Here is a 20,832-nt window from a genome sequence, read left to right as displayed (position 1 = left end):
TAGTTTTTAATGCTGTTTCCAAGCTAATTTATATATAATGAAGCACAGACTAGGAAGGGGAAACATAAATCTTGCAATCAATCACTGTACCCTTGGCAAATTCTAGCACTAATTTGTAAAGAAACCTGCATATTTTCCTAATTCTCCCAGAACAAGGTAAGAGGATTTCCCAGTGCCTTTTTGCAGTCCTGCTCTTCTCCCTGCAGCAAGCCCTGCTCCTCATTTTATGGCAAACATGGACAACTTGACCTGCACTGAAGCATTTCATGGGGCAGCCTGGCTAAGAGCAAGCACTGAGGAACAGAGTGCCTCACACTGCAGCACAGAAAAACAAAGAGTCACCTGCAAAAGGACAGCGTGGAAACATAAAAAAAGAACTTCTCCCTGACTTGGCTGACAAAGGAAAGGAAAAGTTTAAAATCCTCCTCATCCTCTGTATGTGCAGAGAACTCAAAAGAGATCTGATTTCCTGAATAAGGGAAATCCTGGATTCAGGGACTTACCTGTTCTGGTAGCTGTAGTAGGCAGCGTCCCGGGGAATGGTACACAGCTGCTTGCCATAGCAGCACAAGGTCTGGGGAGAGAACTCATACTGCAAAACAAGGGAGAAAAGCAGCTTTACCATGGGGGATTTTGTACAGCAGGGGTCTACAAAGCAAACTGATCCTTGTGGGTATCCAGCTATTGTGAATTTACCAGCACTGCCCTCTCAATCTGGTGACAATCATCAACTCTAAAAGCAGCTGGCCTTTTCACCTCTGCTTTATGGGCATGGGAAACCAGGGAATTATTGTAATATTACTTATAACTAAAGAAGGTGTCCTCTGAGGGAGAAAACGACAACAATAATAACAGAATGACAGAGCTGCTATTGACCTTTTTAGCTCTGACCATATTTATAACAAAACCAAACTTTCTACAACCCTTCCATTCAGTATTTCTATTTCAAAACCAAAGCCCCCCAGGCTGGAGCTTTGTGTGCTGACTGCAGCTGGGCTGCTGGGAAGAACTCCCTGGGACACTGGGACACCCACCTTGCGCCCACAGCAGTAACCCAGGGACTGCATGACTGGGTCAATCTCCTGCTCAAACACCTCTGCCAGCTTAGTGCAAAACTTGTAGACCCGGGAAGTCTTGCGGTTGTAGAGCCAGGCATTGTTGAACATCAGCCACACATCATCCACGTACTGCCAGGGCTCCTGGTACTGCCCCGTGTCCAGCTTGCGCTTGATGGTCGACAGATCCATGGGATTCTTCACAATGTCAAAATAATCCTGTAAAAACAGCAAAAAACACGGATTTTTTTAAGGTGAAAAACCTGAATTTTTAAATTTTTTTAGGTTTTTCAAGATGTGGAAAAAAGGGAAAATGTTTACCTGAGCAAAGATAAAAATAGAAGAATACTTACAAATAAATAAATAAATTTAAAAAGTAGGAGAATATTTTTATAGGGTTTTTTGAATGCCAACTCACCGGAATCCCTAGGAGCTGGGGATCCACAGGCTGTCTGAAGGGAAGGGACTCTGGGTCCTGCCGGTACAAAGCCTCCAGGGTGGGCATGAGAGCCTGGCGCAGCTCCTCGGGCTTGAAAACTGCAAATGGAAGTCAGAAAGGTTAGAAAATTGCCCTCCTTGTTTCCTAATCTCTTGACTCCCCTAAAAAACCCCCAAAGAAATACATTAAGTAAAACTCTGCAAAGAGTTTTCCTGATCAGAGGTAAAACCTCACTTACAAGAGGCAAACACAGCCTTGTATCCACTCAGATCACAGCAGAGATATTCCCAAAATAGGGATATGGGAACAACTCTAGCCCATGATGATACATATTCTGTAGCATTAAAAAAACCCTCACAACTTACAGAGAATCAAATTAAATCAATTGTTTCAACATGAATGAACCTTTTCTCCTCAAAGGAGAGACTGAGCACAATTTTCCCTCCCTCCCTTCTAACCTTGCTCGCTATTTCCAAGCCAAGATTCCTCCAGCAAAACCCACTGCAGTGGGCAGGGGTGAGGAGCCAGCTCTACAGAGAGTGACCAGATGTCCTGAGAGCTGGCACAGGAATTTTCCTGGCCATGGTGTGCAAACAGTCCTGCTCTGATGGATCGTTAATTGATTTTGAAAGTGTTAATACTTCCAGATTTCTATGCCACCACTTGGCAACAGTGGCATGGCAACAGCCATGATTCTTTCAGGAGTGGCTGACAAGGACAAAAAAAGGCAATACATTTTCTGAAAAATAATGATAACTTGGAGAGTTCTTTGAACATCTCAGCAGTGTAATTACATTTATTTCCTTAGGAACAGTGTCTTTAAATAGGGAAGAATGCCTATCATTGACAAAAAAAGACAACTAAGGAAAGCAGGATGGCATCTAATATTTATCTACCTGGATGAAATGAGAACAATACCAATAAAATGGAGCAATTAATTCTGCTAAAAGCACTTGAATCAACAGGGCTCAGTGACCCTTTTGAGGCTGATCATTGCTTTTCTCACTCAAATGGTATTTTGGTATGATATAAATTGCTTTTTGGGACATTGAGATCAAAATCTATGATATCAAAGAGTACACACAAAAAAAGGGAAGACAAATTAAGCTGACACTACCCCATTGGTTGTATGATCATTTCAGCTGTTGCCACAATCTCACTCCCAACAAAATGGCAATTCTCTTCCATATTTATCAATACCATACATGCAGGCAGTTTTTCCTACTACAGACTTCCAAAGTTTTATAAACAACTCTTGCACATTATGTTATGGGATCCTCAAGAACAGAAATAAATAATAAATCCCATTAATGAGGAACAGTATTCCCTACTGCTCTGATTCAGACAGTTCATAATGTGATAATCTGAATTATTTCATTTAATGAAATGTAAAGGTCAAAAAGTACCTTTTAATAATCTATTCTGACTACCTGCTCGACACTGCTTTTAGAATTTTCTCCTATAATAACATACCACTAAGCTACAGTATCTTTCACAGTAAATCCAACCTTATTTTAAACTCAAACTACAGAGAACCAGTGTGACTTTTGCCAGGTTCCTTAAAGCCTAATTGTCTTTGCTGATAAAGTTTATAACCCACTTTCATTTTGAAATTTGAAAAAAAATCAAAGTGATAATCCAATTGTTATTTTAATTTATTACTCTGCCTAAAAACATACAGAAAGCTTGCCTTCATCTTCAGTTGCTCTGCCTCTGAGGACTATGACTAATACCAGCACATTTGATCATAGCATCTCCCTGTACATGGATTTTACAAGGAAGTTTTGTTTTTCCCACTCTCCTTTTTCCAAAATTAAATGCTCTCAGTTCTCCTCCAGTAGCTTGAAGACCTTTGCAAGGAGCTGGCATCCAGTTATCCCATTTTGTCTCGGATGTGTGGGTGGTAAAAAGAAAATGGGATCTTTGCCTGACTCACGCTGACGTATAACCTACCAAAGAACAGTACAATGCTACCTTTTTAAGTTTTTTGCCTTTTTCAAACAAAGGCAAGTCTGCTTATGATTACTAAGGAGAAAATTCATAAAGGCAGATAAGATATTTTCAAAATTACAAGGACAGCACACACAGATACACCTCAAACCCAAACTCCTGCAAGTTTTCCATTATGCCTTACAAAGAAGTGAAGAAACCAGTAAAACATCTTCAAGGTCAAACTGAAGCTGCCACCTACAAGGAGACAGGAGCTGCCCAAAAGAGTATTATAGTGCGTTTTTGAGACTGCAAGGCAAGGAACCACGATCACCCTTTCTTGCTCACATTAGATTTGCAAAAAAAAAGGCAAAAAAAGGCTCTGCTTGCTAAATTATAGCACATAGTCCATGGCACCCCCCCTCAGTCCCAGCTTACTGTGGGATGGCCCTCAGGAATCTGCCTGCATGGGAAGGAGGAAGAATTCCCAATACTTCAGCAACCCATGCAAAACTCCTGATCAGTCTCTTCAGTAGTTTTAAAATACCACCTATCCCTTCAGCACACTTGGCAGCAATTACTCTCCAATACCTCTTGGTTTATTCAGCATTTTAATACCAAAGCTCAATTAACACTGAACAAACTCCTTGGTGAGAAAATGCCACCCTTTAAACTCATGTCTGAGGTTGTACCTGCCCACACAGCACGTGCTTTGCACTGCACAGTTACTGGGTGACAAAGCTTCCAAGATAAAACTGTGTCACCAAAGGAGGAATTGGAATACGTGGTGACCCAGCCTGAACTGACTCTGCAAGAACCTTCCCTGTGCAAGCACATTCCTACCAGGCAGCAGTGACTCCTTCCACGGGGAATATCACTGGCTCAGAAATGCTAATAAGCTTTTTTTCCCACTCCCTGTGTTAAATTTGGGTTGGAAAAGGCTCTGCCAGTTGGTTCTGCAGTGGGCTCTCGTTTGGGTGCCCCACTCTGCTGCCAGTTGAAAACATCAATCTGCAGAGAAATGTGTTTTATAGTGATTTATTACAGAAAGGTTATGGTTAGTAACCAAATGCAACCCAAAGCACATCAAGGAGATGTAGATTTTTTTGACATTTGCAGCATGTTGAAAGCTTCCCTTTGGTTGAAAACTAAAACTAACCACAGAAAACACCACTTCAATAAAGCAGATGCCAAAAGACAGAGGTCTCAAAACTGCTAAGGTTTTTGAGTCTGAAAACTTATCTTGCAGCCTGCCACAAAGCCTGCACTGCAAGCAGAGAAATATATTTCTGGTTTAATAATCTTATTTATTTCTTACTAACACAAGGCACCCAAACATTTATATAACCTGCAGCACCATGAAGTTCCCTTGAGTACAGATGCAGTCACACCTCAATCTGTGCTGACACTGCAGCTCAATTTAAGAGACTGCTGAGCAAATGAACACTACACTGAAAACTTTCAAGTCCTGAAAACACAGGACTCTAAAATAAACGTTAAGCCTCTTGCAGCAGTCCAGCCTCGGAGGAACAGAGGTTCAGGAGAGTTCAAGTGCCTGATTCTCAGAAAAGTGACTGACAAAACTCAGGATAAAGGTGGTGTGTGCAGCCTCTTAACAGGAAAAGAAAAGCAATGGATATCCTTGGTTACTGAAAGCACTCTTATCTGCACTGAGCTCTCCTCAAAGAGCACCAAGATGTACAGGGAGGGATTTATGTATTTAATTCCTCCAGCAATCACTGCCTTACTGCCTTGGCCCTTCTGGGCAGGCACTGCTGAGATCAAGGGCACAGTGACTTGCTTTTCTCACCTGATTCATGTAACATTAAAGGAATGCTACTTTCAAAATTAAGTTACAGAGTATCGATCTCCCAGAGCTCCACGTGCTGGAAACACAAGTGTAAAACAAACCTCCCAGCAGGAGCTGAGACTGTGGAAAACAAATGTTACTGAAAGCAAAGCACACAGGGGAACTCAGTGCTCACACACGTACTTTTCTTGCGGGGCTGAGATGGTGATGTGGATTGTGAAGTGGTTCCATTAGTGCCACTCTCCTCTTCCTCTTTAGCCTCTGCTTTAATTTCAGGCTTCTTTTCTTCAATCTCCATTGGCTCCTGCTTCAGTTCCGTTCCATCTGTTTCTTCTTTTATTTGTGAAGTTCCTTGTAAATCCTCCTCCACCTTAAGAAAGGATGCAACAAGAGGTACTGTTACATCTACAACCCAAACTTCAGCCATCAAAATATTAGTTTGAGACTGTTGAAGCACTTTCCATCCATGGCTTTCCTCAGGAGTTACTTTGCAGTAACGACCCTCCTCTCGCCCCTTAGCTCACCGAGTCAGACACATCATTAAGTGCTTTTATATCTATCACTGCTTTCAGTTAAGCTGTAGAGAATCTCATTTACCTCAGTCTTAGCTTCCACTTGTGTCTCACTAGTCTCTGGCTCAGTTTCTTCAGTTTTAACTTCTGATTTGCTTTCTAGCATTGGTGCATCTGGTCCTAGTTGCTGGGAATTCGTATCAGCACTAGCAACTGAGGCAGGGGTGGGGACCCTGTTATCAATACTAGCTGCTGCCTGGGATAGCTGTTGTAAAAACAGTACAAAAGAAAGACACTGCATATATAGAAATATTTTCCTTTACTAAAAATGAACAGCACAAAAAGAGACATGAGATGATATTCTACAACAGTGCAGAACATGGATACAGGTCACTGTAGCCAAGTTTTGATATTACACATTTAATAACTCTGCTTTACAGAGGAGAAGCCAAGGAAAAATTCTGCCCCAAAGAGGCTTCTTTTACAGAGAAAACACCTGCCCAGTAAAACACTGTACATTCCTTGAAACGTGCATTTGCCCTGGCTGTATCTTAAAAGGAAAAAAATCTATGCAAATCTCAGGATCAGAAAAGATTCTGATTATGGCCAAACAGAGCATTATGCCTGTTACACCTCATCTTTCTGCACACTGCTGCCAATTTTACTTTGAGCAGTCCGGCCATTCAACCCCCCCTCCTTCACACAATGCTGAGAACATCTGAACACACACATTTGACACACTTCTAACCAACCCCCTGGTCTAAAGCAGAAGCTGCTATGGACAGCTATGGGCTCTACACGTTGAGGACATGGTGCTACAGACAGGGACACTCGTGGCATGTCACGACACAAGGCACAGGGGACCGACTGGTACTTACTGGAGTGCCGGGTGGCTGTGCCTGCACAGATGTTGGCTGCTGCTGGGCTGGCTGTGGGGTTGGCACAGACTGGGGCTGGGCAGGGGTCTGTGGCTGCGGTGTCACCTGGGCCTGGGCCGCAGTCTGCCCCGTGGGGGTGCTCTGGGTCTGCGTGGCCGTGGGAACAGAGCCCGGCGTCGGGGTCGGAGTTTGTCCCGAGGACGAGACCGGCGTGGATGGCTGCGTGGGTGCTGCTGGCTGGGGAGGAGTCATTCCCGGGGGGGTTGGGTGCTGCATCGGTGCCATGCCGGCTGCAGAGGACACGGGAGGCGTGCTCTGGTGCAGGGGGGGCTGGGGCACCGGGGGACACGGCAGCTGCCCGCTCTGCGGCCCCAGCATGTTCATGGAGTTGGGAAGAGCAGCACTGGGAACCTGCCCCTGCTGGGGAGAGAGAGAGAGAGTCTTACAGAGCCTGGAATCACATTTATCCCTTCAATCACAGCCCCGAAGCCTTCTCTGACAGGATACTGTCAGTGCAAGCAGATCAGCCACAAAGGCTGCTGCTGCAAGTGACTGCTCTGATTTCTGTCATCGCTGCCATCAGCTCTCAAGGACCTTTCTCCCAGATCCAGTTGTGCCATGCACTAATTCCACTGCCACAGAGAGGGAATCCTCCCAATGCCAGTAACACAGAAACCCACAGGCAGCCTCTAAATCGTGCCATTAGCTGGGCAAAGGTCAGGCTTTGACACAAAATGGTTTTGAGCAAATATCCATTTTTAGGCCAGGACTCTGATGCAGCTCTGCTTTAGAGGGCAGGTCAACACATTTAATGATGGAGTTGCACAGAGCAAGACTTAAGAAGAGTCTTTTTGTTTTCTCTTGAATTCTAATTAAACTGCTCAAGATGCTTCAGAAAACCTGGGATTTGTTTTTCAGAGCAGCAACAATAAAGTACTCTGGATGTACTTAAACCTTTAAGTGATACATTTTACTGAAGATTGCATCAGATGACTGGTGATAAAAAAGAATACTCCATCCTCAAATGTAACTGTTACTCTTAGAAATACAAATCAGTTAATTTCCTGCAGATGAGGTTTCAAATTTAAAACACACTTCTATATTGTCTTTACAGAGGCAGTTTTACAGAAGTAAATGCATTGGGAAAAAAACGTTCACCACAAAGGCAGTCAAACAACTGAGCCAGGGGCCCATGCAACTGTAGATATTCCATCCTGAACATATTCCAAACTTGACTCGACAGAGTCCTTCATAACCTGATCTAAGTAATCTCTCAGAACTCTGGAGGTTTTAACAAGCCTAAATTACTTGGCCTCTGAGTTAAACAACAAGCCTTTCCCTCTGGAAAAGCAGATACTTTGGCATCATAAGCACAGCTGCTACTTCACTGACCATTATTGCAAAAGAAAAATATTACAGGAAAAATCCAACATTTTTTTCTCCAGAAGCAAAGAAGTTAAAACAAATTTTAGAAGATCTTGCCCAAGCACTTTATTATAATCTTAGATTTAAAGTTAGCTACTCTGGTCCACACAGAGACAAAACATATGTTCATAGGCATCCCATAAACTGATTTCTGATATTTCCCCTAAAAATCTCCTCAGCATGCATTTTAAGGGATTTAAATCAGGACTTGCAGGGCGTTGCGCCCCCATTAACAGATGTCGATAAGTTATGTGAGAGCTTCTGAAGAAGGCAGATGTAACCCAGGGTCCCCCAAAATTGGGGTGACTACATCAAAAATGGATTTAGAAATACAAATAAACAAATAAGTAAATAAATCAGAGCAAAATAATAAAGAGCAAATAAATCTTAGAGAATCCATCTCACCTGTGCCACCCCGGCCTGGGCGGTTGACTGACCCATGCCCACATTGTTCACATTCATAGCTCCAGTGGATGCTGGGAACTGGTTTTGGGGCAGGAATTGGTTCTGGGTAGGAGCCTGACCCATCATGTTGTTGGAATGAGCTCCCATCATGTTCTGTGGCTGAGGCATTCGGGAAGGAGACATTGCCATCTGAAAATTAACATCCAGATTAACTAATTACCATTTAGTATGATGGAGAAGGACAAAGGAAAATACACTGAAAACATCAAAAGACAGGACAAAAATTAAAAGGAAAATTGGCTTAATTACACTAACTGGAATTGGGCATGTGCCCATAACTTCAGCATTTGCTCCACAGCATTCACTATTTTTAACAGGTAACATTCAAAGTGCTAACTCTGTTTTGTTCCCTGGGTTGACGGAGAGAATCCAGGGGAACTAAAAATATTTTTGTTTTTCTAAAGAATAAAAACATGTTTTCATGTGGGAACAAAGAAGGTTTATATACTGCAAAGACAGTAGATGCTCTTCCCCAGATTGCTGGGGATTACTGCACCTGTGGCACGGGCGGTGCTTTTCGAACAAGTAAACATTGCAAACAAACACCTAAATAAAAGCCTGTCATGCTTGCTGCATTGCCATGAAATGATCCCACAGTTTGCAGCAGTGCTAGGGGCGTGAGGGGTGGGCTGGGGTGGGCAGGGTGTGGGGTACGAACCGCGGGCACGGCGCCCATGTTGTTCATCTGCACCGGGTGGTTCATCGGAGACGCCGCCCGCGGTCCCAGCGGTGCTTGGGGCATCTGTACATTCCCTATGGACATGGGGTTAAACTGATTCATTCCTGCAAATGCACCCCCAAAACAACTCATTAGGAACAAGTCAGCACAATTGATGGATCTATATTCTACTAGAAAATTAACAGTTATTATGATTGCAATTCGACCGCCCTGTGCTTTATCTTTTAGTTACTTCAATTAACAGACAAATCAGGATGCAAAAAGTGTTTAGAACAATTAATGAAATACAATTTTTGGTGTCTTAAAAAAATTAAATGCAAGAGATGAAGAGTAGATGCCGGATGATCTGCAGAGATAGGATGCTATTTATAAATAATACCTTAAGATGGTTTCTTAAAATCAGGCATTTGCTTTGAAACAGCAATGTCTTATTCAAACATGGAATAAGGTTGTCTTATTCAACCTGAAATGGTTGAAGTAAATATGATAAAAATACATATGGGATGTATCAAGGCAACTCCAAGTCTCAAATCAGGAAATCAGGACAAAAGCTGGCAAAATGCTTTAACAGGGGTTGTGCTTTTCACACAAAACATTGAATCCCTCCAGAAAACTTGTCTAAAGCTGTAATTATGGAGCTATACTTGTTATCAACTTGTTCTTCTATTCAAATGAATTTTAAAATTATTTTATTTCCCAAGGACATTTCGACACAAATTTTGACTTAGTACTAACTCTGAACCAAGAAATAAAATAGCTGAGGACACTTTTTTGAAGGAAGTTGAAGCACCTAAAAGAAATGGGTTTGTTTTTTGGGAAAAAACCACCCATGAGCTCACAGCAGCCTCAGTGAGTAATAACAAGTGCTGTGAACAAGCTCCAAGGCTTTTTTAGATGCACTTTCCAGCAGAAACCAAGAAAGGCTATCATTAGTTACACAGATGTTAGGACTAATGTGCTGTGTTTCCAGCTACAGGTGTATTTTTGGCTAATTAACTGATGAAAACATGCCAACATCCTTCTCCCTTTACAGTGTTTTAAATGAGATTATCCACAGTATTCTTGCTTGAGCTGTCCTCTCTTTGGAAGCACTGAATTAATTCCCAATCCCCAGCAAAGTGCTGGATCCATATTGTTAGCACTGCACTGACACACAGAGCAATGCTGAAAAGAAGGCAGCCCCTCTAGTTCCTCCCTCCCAACACCAAAAAACCCCAACATAAGATCACCTTTTCTCCCCCAACATTTATTTTGAACCCATAAATTGCAATTAGAGAGGAAAACAGATACCTTGAGAAACCTGCATTCGACTGATAGGCACGGTTGGCATGGACATAGGCCCATCTGCAACACAACACAAGAAAGGTCAGCAAAACCAGTTCTAAACACAACCTCAGGATTTACTGGAGTCCAAAGACTCCTGGGAAGCAGCTCCAGCAGCACTTACTGGGTGGCCTGACGGGCTGTGCCTGGCCCATGGCAGCAGCCACCTGGGGAATCCCTGGGGGCTGGGGCCCAGGGGTCTGTAAGGCTGCTTGGTTCCCCAGCATCCCTTGTTTATGGAGACGAGATCTCCTCTTCTCCTCTAGCTCCTTTTGTATCTTATAGATCTTCTCTGCTAATAAATGATAGTATTCATCCTAGAAGGGAAAAACAAAGAGTAATCAGCAGCAGCAAAACTCATTCAGTCTACCTAAATACTGTCATCTGGTTTTGGGTTGGGTTTGTTTTGTTTTTTAATGTCTACATCTGCCTAATTGAAACACAAATATTTATCTTCAGAATCCTGTAAATTAAGACAGTCTACTCTGCTTTAATGCAGAAGAGGAAAAAAAAAAGCTTCCAGAAATTATATTTGTTTTTGGCTACCCTGCATGCCTACTCTGAGTAAATTAGCAGGCAAAGGAGAAGGCTGGAAGTTCTCTGTTGCTTCAGCAAAACCCAGGAAGCTGTGATTTAGTTTCTAGGTGTTAATGATTTTTAAATGTTATTTTCATAATGAACATTTCCACTAATTCACAGGCAAAATAAAAAGATATTCCCAGCACAGTGGTACAGGACAGATGTTAAGGACAAATCAATTTTTACATAAAAGAAAGGAACTGCTTCTTTCCTAAAGAGTCTATCAACAATCATGGCAAGGGATAAACAAAACCAGACAAAACCTCACAGGAATGGAGAAAATTCAGTGAAAAATAGTTCACAGGCAGAGACAAGTAAACATTATATCTGTACAAGATGAAAAATCCATTTTACTCAACCCACACTGACAACAGACCCAATAAGACAGTCACAGTGCACACCACATTGACAATTTTGCTTGTCAAGAATTGCTGGACACACATCTGCCAAGTGATTATGCACCTGTTAAAGGCAAAATAAACCCCACAAACCCTCAAGACTACATTTTATTTGTGGGGCCACCACTAACCCTCTTAGAACCCAGGGTTATACAGAGCACAGAAATTGTTATTACATCAGGATTTAATAATTTCTGAAAACTTAATATGAGATATGTATTCCTCAGCAGCCTTGTTAAGGAAGTCCAGTCATGCAATATAAAGCTTTGTTTTTCAGGTCACTTCTCAGAGTTTCTCAAAAATCAGCACAGACACTTTCTGCTGTCCAGTTAAAAAGCTTTACAGCCCCTCCTCTTCTCAAGTCACTTCAGTTGTAAGCTCCTATTTGTAAATTTAATATTGCTTTCCCACTGCAAATCCTGTGCTCACAAGGAGCACACGCTGCTAGAACAGCATTAAACTCCTTACAATGATACTAATATGTTTTTCAGTGTCAAAGTAGAATGGGAGCTCCTCAAAAAGAAGGATGTAATTCCTCGTGGCATCGTTAACACATTCTGAATTACTGCTTTCTTCCAAGTTTGCTGCTTGGAGCCAAATACATTAGATGAATTCCAATAACAGAAACTTCTGGCCAGGAGGCTCTGACAGCTGTTTTGAGGGGTGAGGAGAAGATACTTCTGGGTGTTTGTCTGTCAAAAGGCATTTCATTTTACAATCAGGAGTTTGCTATGCTCATCCTTGCTGAGAAGGTATTTAGACAGCCAGGTGTGACCATGAAATCCTCCTTCTATCTAAAATTGGTCTCTACAGCTGCCAGGGTAACCACGGCTGAGCACACCCAAGTCTTCCTTGTAAACAACCTCTTGGTAGCTACAAGGAGGATACAATGTGGTTACTGAGCAGCACTGTAAGAATGGCCACTGCCTCTCTGCCTCTGGGAAATAAAACCTGCATTTCCATCTCCAGCTCTTCTGGCAGGTGGGCTGAGAGGGGCAGAAGTGTCTGACTGGATCATCTGATTATCACCTGAAATGCCACTAACTGCTCTCTTTAGATGCTCCTCCCTTGTTTAAGAAAGGATCTCAAGTTTCTGATCAGGTAGGATCTTGCTGGCTGTTTCTACTGGCACTAATATTGTTGTCTTTTCCAATGAAAACTTCTAGGGAGTGGTTCCTTTAGGGTAGAATTACCACCATGTCATATCCTCAGCCTGTCAATCAACAGGGCTTTGCTCCCTTCAAGTAAGAGAGATTTGAGCTGACATCTCTGTGCAGACAGAGCAAAAATTGTGAACTGCAACAGGAATTCTGGTTTTTTCCCCATCCACAAAGAAGCCTGACTGACTTTTTATGTCTTAGTACAACTACTCCTGGTGCTGCAGAGTAGAGGAGAATTATTTCCATTGGTACAGGTGGAAGGTAAGCAGTGGAACAGCACTGGGTCCTGCAGAAAACCTCCAGTGGTAAAGAGGCATTAAGAAAAATTTAAAACTACTGCTTACACAGACAGCCAAAAAGGGAGGAAGTCAGTAAGGGAAACATCAAGAACTGCAAGCTGTGGTCCAAGCTTCTTGCATTTCAGGAGGATGCAAGCAGGGATGGAGATGGTGTCTATAGCTGAATTAGCTTGGAGTGACATAAATCACATGGCTTGGGCCTAGACAAACACTGTCACAGACAGAAAACACGACTTTCCTCATTAAGAGGGCAGTGAAATGATTCTCTGGGGTTCTCTTTACACTTCTAAGATTCGTGATACTACTGTTCTTTGACATGTTGGACTGAAGTCACATACCCTACTATTAGCAGATTCATACATATCTCCTTCCACTTTCCTGGCATAAGCCACCAAGTTCTCCATGCGGCGATCCTTCAGTGCTGCTGGATCAGGAGTGGGGAAGATGGCTTGGACACTGCAAGGACGGAGCAACAATAATAGAAAAAGATCTTCAGAAAAAAAACCCAAAATCAGTATACAGCTTTATGATAATCACCCTGGATGTTTCCTTACATACCAGATATGTAAAAGCATATCAAAATGGTTTAAAAAATAGTATTTTACTATTTCTCACAAGATTAAAACAAACCAAATTATGAAAATAAAGTGAGGCTCAACAGTCTGGAATCTAAATAACTGTTCACCACAGCAGAACAAATTTACTAGCAATAGAAACTAATTCCATGCCCACTCCTTAATGAGCACCAAGAACAAACTGAAGAGGAGAATTAAAGGTAACAACTCATCCTGAGTGTCCCAGCACCTGAGAACCACTACTGATAACTTTCTTTTCAGCTGAATAGCACAACTACTGTATTGAAATTCTTTAAAAACATCGAGAAAAAGGCAGCCTTGGTGAATACTTACAGTTTATGCACTAAATGATTGCGCAGGTCCTGAGTGACATGTTCATGCCATGCTTTCCTTACCCCGGTACTCGAAGGAGGTGCAGCCGTTGGCATTGAGCTGAGGTTTCCAACATTGCCAGAGTTTGTGCCATCATTCATTAGTGGGCTGAAATAAAAACAAAAGGGACTGTTAGAGTACCAGAATGCAGAATTTTGTTATAGGTTTGATGCCTGAAGCAGTTTTTGAGTTGTTGCTTTCATCACTTTTAGCTATTGCATCAAACATTCTTTTAAATGAAATTTTGGCATCAACAAACTGAAGCAGCAAAGCTCAGGAGTTTACAAGGCACATTCACAGTGCGAATGGTAAAGAATCACAACTATGAACTTAAAAATAAAAATATTCTTCCTTTGGGACTTCATTTAAAAGCAGTAAATATTGTGGGGCTCTCAGGAGGCACAAAGTGGCAGCTCTGGAACTGAAACAGGAGAGAGAGCAGAGCTGTACACGTCCATCTCCATGCCAATACAGTCAGTTCTTAAAGCATGCTCTTATTTACTTTCATAAGCATGGAAATAAATGTTTAATTGAGCAAGAATGAAAATGTGTGCATTACTTATTTGTCCCAAGGGATGTTGGAAGAGCAGTTTCAGAAATTAGACCCGGTTGCTGGTCTGTTGTTATTCCTCCTGTGGGAAGGTTCATCTGGTTGGCTCCTTTGGGACAAAATTAAACATCATTGGTACACAGTTCACAATTTTGACAATAATATGACAAAACTGCACTTTACTGACTCACCTGGCTAACTAAAGAAGCAATTTATCAGGTTAAGTATTTTTATAACAATACCTGCTGTGCTGCACATACATGGCTATTTATGGAACCAAGTTACTTTCAGTCTGAACTACAAAAATGAGTCCATTAAAATTTTAAATTCATAAACTCTTAAGATTAGATCAATAAGCTATAAAGAAGGTAATACTAGCAATTAAGATGCAAAAAAAAGAAGTATTTGAGACAGAATTATCTGTTAGAACAGGGGACAACTGTTAAACCAAAATCCTTCAGAAATTCTGTCTGATCACGTCAGAGAATGAGCTATGGGCTATATTTTAACAGAATGAGCTATATTTTAACAGAAATCTAAACGTCTGCTATTTGTCAAAAGCATTACATTCAAAACTTTCTAATATTCAAATGTAAATTAATGGTAGTATATATAAATAGTGTATTTTTAACTTATTAAACAACACGAACAGACAGTCACTATTCTGACCAAACAAAATAGCAGACTGTGCTAAAAATTCAACAACAATTAATTTTAACTCTTTTTTTTCTTGGTCTTTTCTCCACTTACCCAGTGCATTAATGGTCCTCATTTGCTGGTGAGCCTGAGGCTGTGCTGGCTGCTGGCCTTGGACCTGGGGCTGCAGCTGTGTTTGGGGCTGGTTGCCATATGGCAGCCCCAGGGCAGCATAGGCTCGTTGCATGGAGCTGGGGTCAATTGGGTTGGGATTGCTTAGTGCTGGAGTGCTCTGCTGGCCCGTGCCAACAGAACCGATGGAATTCTGGATCCCACCTGCTGGAGACCCTAAAAGGGCTACAGAGAAGAGAAAGGATAAGAGAAAATTAAAATTCAATGAGGATAAGGAGTAAAACCAGTCATGCCAAGAGTCACCAGAACATGCACATATTCTAAGATACAGATATTTTTCTGCCACAGGACAGAACAACTGTGGGAAAACTCAGCCTTTGATTCTACAGGACAGAACCCACCCTGGCTATTAATCCATGCAGTCTAAAGAGAAGTGCTGTAAATTTCAGGCAGATAAGCCCATAATTACTTGTAATAGATATATAGTACAGGCTCCTATATAAGGCTAAATAGGATTTTCATGCTTGGGGACAGTAAACTAAGGGGGAAAAAATTTAATTCCTCTACTTCCCTCTTTCCCATCAATCCCATTTTAGGTCAAAATATTTGGCTCCAGAACAGAGATCCTGAGTTCAGCAGAAACACTGTGTCCTTGGACACAAAGGTAATACTGAAGATCTGTTGGTAGAAATTTTCATTGCGAGCAGTCACCAGATGAATCCTCTGAAGGCCAAATTACCTTAAACCCCAAGTTACTCAGAGATATGAAAAACCCTGAGGAGTCTCAGATTGTACTGGCTAAATCTAAAATAAGTTGGAGAGTCAGTAAGGGGTTGAACCCTGGTAAATAATTTAGATGATGTTTAGGTATTCATTAACCTATATGGCTACCACAACCAACCTCTCCCACCACACAGGTGTATGGAAGAGTCATTTTCCTTAGACAGGGAATGGAAACAACAGGGAAAAGTAGTATTTACTTGATCCAGAAGAGAGCAAAATTTTGCATTCTGGTTCTCATTTTAGCTGCCATTCTAAGTAATACCATGTTCCCTGGTGAATGACCCATGCAGTACAACCCTCAGCACAGGGACACTGCATTTTGATAATCAGGACTCTGGTAGAAGTAACACTTCCTTCACATTTTCCCCCTTAAGTAATTAAATATGTAATGTGCATTACAAATGTGTGAACTAAACTTAGCAACAGTAATGGCTCTTAATATAGGCAACAATAACTGTTTCATTGAAATATTAGTAGGGGCACGTGGTTAGATAAAAAAGTCAGGAAAACAAGCCTTCTGAGACATTAACAGCATTATCCTGGATTTCTTAAATCCTTACCCACTATGGAAACTGAATCACTGAAAGAGATACACAGGCTTCCAGCTTCCACCCAAGAGAAAACACACACATTGCAGAGTCCAGACTTTTCCCTCACCAGATGAGAAATCAATTTGATCTCATTTGCCAAAGAACTACAAATAAATAAACTCAGATATCTCCCTCTCCTGAATAAGCAGCCCTACAAAAAACATCCTTTTTCCCCCCAAAGGACAATCCACAGTATTTTAAATGCTGGGATTACCATAGAAATTAAGGCTTATGTATATTTACACTCTGTGGACACACTCACAATAACTTCTGAACTCACTGATCACTTCCAAGAGAATTTAAAAACAAAGGCAGAAGCTGATTAAGATCCTATCAGCTTAATTAAGAAAAAAGACATATTAAAGAGCATCTCTATGAATTCCTCATTGGACTTTAATGTAATACTCTGGAATCACACAACCTAGCAGAAAGATGTCTTTACATTACTGCAAGCCAAGGAATAGGAAGGTTAAATAGCACAAAAGTTGTGGCACCCTGGAATTTAAAAGGCTTCAGAGGCTGCTGTGACAGCACAGATTGAGTCAGGAGCTAATAGGAATTCCAGCTTGTTAGAGGATGATATTCCACCAGAAAAATTAGGACAAAACCCCCCAATCTGCTTTCAGTGCTGAAGTGTGGAGATGGCAGAACACCCACAGGGGATGCCAATGTTTGGGAAGCTGGGAAAGGCTCAGGCCACCCCACAGAGGAGAGCCCAGCCTTCCACCACCCCTCACGTTCTGGGGAAAAACCAGTGATTGCCTGAGCCTGCAGGCTTGGCTTGGAGCTCACTTGGACAGGTCCAGCCCCTCCAGCCCACGGCTCTGGGCTGGGCTTTGGCAGCAGCTTCAGTCACTACAAAGCACAAGTTCAGTCCTTGTGTTAGAACAATGTTAAACTATTTGGCCTCAGCTTTCCTACCAATTCACAACTCAACAGGATCCTGTTCTGAGTATTTCCCAACACCAGGAACCTGGTTTTGAAGGAGGTTTTTTTGTCTGTTTGTTCACTGGTTTCATATGAAGGCATGACATTATCTGTCAAACAAGAAGATGGAGGCAGAGAATATTAAATTTCCACTCTGGAGAGACCCAAGTGCAAATGCTGTCCCTTCTGGGGCAGATACTGCAGGAAATAAAGTCAACTAAAATAAACACAGCCCTGGAACAAACACATTAGGCCACTGCTACGTGAAGCAATGTCTACTGCAATTTATTTTTCTTAACTGGTGCTTCAGACGTTGAGGAGCCCATGACAGAAGGTACAAGTGTGAAATGAGCTCTGTATTTCACATTCTAAATGTTGTAAAGACAACTGGCTCTGTGTGCCCCACTGTCACTTGTGTTTATGTAGCTGAGGAGGGAAAGTTCAAACAAGTTAAGCAGCCCCAGAACTTCCTGAGCAGCCCCAGTGCCCCAGAAGGCACCAAAACCATCAAAGAGCAGCTCACCTGCAGAATTCCTGTCTCAGGTATTGTTTAATGTCTGTCTCAGGTGCTGTTTAATGACACTGCACTCAGGTCTTCTAGAGGGGAACCCCTCCACCTAATTAAATTTATTTTAAGTACAGATCCCTAATGCTATTATAAGTATGAATGCCCAGCACTCCTCTAACCTGACCACTTCAGTGAACATGTTAAACCATTTTGGAGAATTTTAAATTCCTAAACTTCTAAGATTAGATCAATAAGCTAGAAGGAAGGTAATACTAACAATTAAGATGCAAAAAAAGTAGCAATTGAGACAGAATTGTCTGTTAGAACAGCTGGCAATTGTTAAACCAAAATCCTTCAGCAACTGTCTCATCACCTCAGACAACAAGCTGAGGTGATTTAAATTTAGCCATGCTGGTTTAAATGTTTGATTTTGCCTCTGAATTTTCTAATTGAGACTTGTTCTGTCCTGTTCCTCACTCTGTTCATCTCTCAGTGGCTGGAGCAAAATTTGTGCTGGTGCCCTTGACTCACCTCAGCACAAGCCTGTCCTGCCCTCAGAATTAGGCAGGTACACGAAGGTAAATGCACACAATCATTTAATTAAAGGCTCTATCTTGAATCAAATAATGGGGTAAAGATTTTATGAGGAACTTGAAGCAGGAAGTGTCAGTTTTAAACTTCACCACCAATGCCATTTTAATTTTTATTTAAGTTAAGCATTAAATGATAAGCCTTCATAAGCATTGGATCAGTCAATCAGTGGAACTCCTTATTCCATGGACTATTATCTACCATGTGGCTCCATGGGATAACTGATGGGTCACCATTAGATGATTTCCAGCAATTGAAAAAAAACAAGAGACATGTTTTGTTTGTAGATTTTACAGTCACTGACAGTAAGACTTGAACAAGCTGGATTTCATTTTGTTTTCACAGGAAAAAGACTCCACTGAAGAAGTTGCTGCCTCCTCCTCCTGGACACATTTCCCTGTGCATGGATGCACTCACTCCATCCTCCTCTGCAAAGGATTGGCTCCCAAAAGCTCCACATCCAGGTTCTCTTCCATGTCCTGCCTGTACTCAACAACCTGCTGCATCAGCCAGCTAGATCATGGTCCCTGCTTCCATTTCCCTCATCAGATTCCTGCTCCTTCATCCCTGACTTCACGTACACCAGAATTTCTGGTGTTTTCTCTAAAATCACACTTTTAGATGAAGAGTAGCTACCTCAAGTTTCATCTTTCTTAATCCAGCTTTCTCCTTGCTGTATTTTATTTAAAATTTTCCTACAAGGAGACCAGCTCCAAGTTCACAACTCCCCTTTCCAGTCTCATTCATCTGAGGGGGGATCCCAGGGGTTTTCCAGGGTCCCCTGATCCTGGAATCATGCACACCAAGTGCTGCACATGGGGATGGCCCAGGACATCACAAATGGGAGCAGATCCAGGAGCTGTGGCACAACACACCTGCCCTGGCCAGGAATGGAAGAATTAAGGAGCTCAAGCAAGTGGATGACAAGATGAATCTTCAAAAAAATAACTGACACAGCTACAAAACTAGGAAATATATCAACAATTGTTTGCAAAAGTTTGTGACTCATATAGTGTTGGGCCCCTAACAAAAACAAGCCTTCAACCCCAAAATATTTCAACCAAATTTCAAGCCATTACTTCAAAACACAGGATTCACTTGCTTATTCAAAAGAAAAGCTTAATGTTTTACCATGTGCAAAATAATATTTGTTTTCCAGTTTCCCCTGCTCCCTCAGAGGTATATGGGACACACAATAAGAACCATGTGGAACAAAAAGAATTTTAAATTTGTCCCAATATGTCCTATTAACAAGTCAGGTCACTATCAACCATTACAGTAAAATATAGTTCAAGAGTGTTTTAAAAGAAATAAAAAAGGCAATACAAAAGAAACCTAGCACAATGTTCTTTGCAAAAAATCCCAGCACTAAAAGACCTGCACAGAAACAGCTCCAAGGCAATAACCTAAACCCCAGGACTTTCCAGGACTTGCAGATCCCCAAGGAGTAGGAACAGAAAGCTACAAAAGCACAGGAATGACTGTGCATGGAAGTGAGGCACCACCTTGCAATGGCTCAGCATGCTGAACTGCAGAATGTTCTAAAAGGTGGGCACCCTTTGAAACAGCTTCTGAAAGCCCAGCATGGCCACACCAGGACTGAAATAACAACAGGAAAACAGGGATGGGCCCAGGAAGGGGGTTCTGGACTCCCTGCAAGGAAGGCATAGGAGAAGGATCACTACACTCCTCATTCCTTTTTCCCTTTCTGAATGTTCTCTGTATTCTGCTAAATGCAGACTCCTTCCTCCTCCCAATTTAGTAGGAGCTACTGTGAATTATTCTTAAAAAGACAACATTATCTTCCAGTCTAAAACTAACCCAGCTCTGCTTAGTATCCACCTGATCAGGCACAACATTTAAAAATGACCATACCAATGTAAATCACTTCACAAACCTTCCTGAATGCACAAAAAGGGGTACCTTTTATAATACAGCTAAAAAAGTACTTTAAGTGCTCCTCTTTCACTTCCAATATACCATGAGGTGTTATGTGTATGACTCAGACATAATCCAGGACAAAGAACCCTGCACCACTGGTTTATCGATTAACTGAATAGAAGGTGATTTCAAATTTACACCCTCCATATGCAACAAGAGAGACAAATTCTACACTTATCCACTATAATTCTGTTGCAGTCAGACAATATCGTATTTGATTCCATAGCAAAATTATTTTTAAGGCTTGTTTATGTTCCAGCTTTTGTTCTCTTATGA

General features: G+C 41.7%; 1 protein-coding gene across 1 annotated transcript in view; it reads right to left on the bottom strand.

The window, feature by feature from the left end:
* CREBBP (CREB binding protein) overlaps positions 1-20,832 on the bottom strand; it is an 84,071-nt gene that overhangs the window by 25,308 nt on the left and 37,931 nt on the right. The window contains 14 exon segments of the mRNA XM_014308739.2: positions 504-592; positions 1,035-1,274; positions 1,474-1,592; positions 5,417-5,603; positions 5,831-6,010; positions 6,624-7,043; positions 8,454-8,642; positions 9,172-9,296; positions 10,483-10,536; positions 10,640-10,832; positions 13,290-13,407; positions 13,860-14,006; positions 14,458-14,557; positions 15,199-15,441. Coding sequence (XP_014164214.1) covers positions 504-592; positions 1,035-1,274; positions 1,474-1,592; positions 5,417-5,603; positions 5,831-6,010; positions 6,624-7,043; positions 8,454-8,642; positions 9,172-9,296; positions 10,483-10,536; positions 10,640-10,832; positions 13,290-13,407; positions 13,860-14,006; positions 14,458-14,557; positions 15,199-15,441 — 2,404 coding nt within the window.

The sequence above is a fragment of the Geospiza fortis genome, unplaced genomic scaffold (genome assembly GCF_000277835.1).
Source record: "Geospiza fortis unplaced genomic scaffold, GeoFor_1.0 scaffold114, whole genome shotgun sequence".
Taxonomy (NCBI): domain Eukaryota; kingdom Metazoa; phylum Chordata; class Aves; order Passeriformes; family Thraupidae; genus Geospiza; species Geospiza fortis.
The sequence above is the reverse complement of the archived record's forward strand: the minus strand, read 5'-3'. Positions and strand labels throughout refer to the sequence as shown.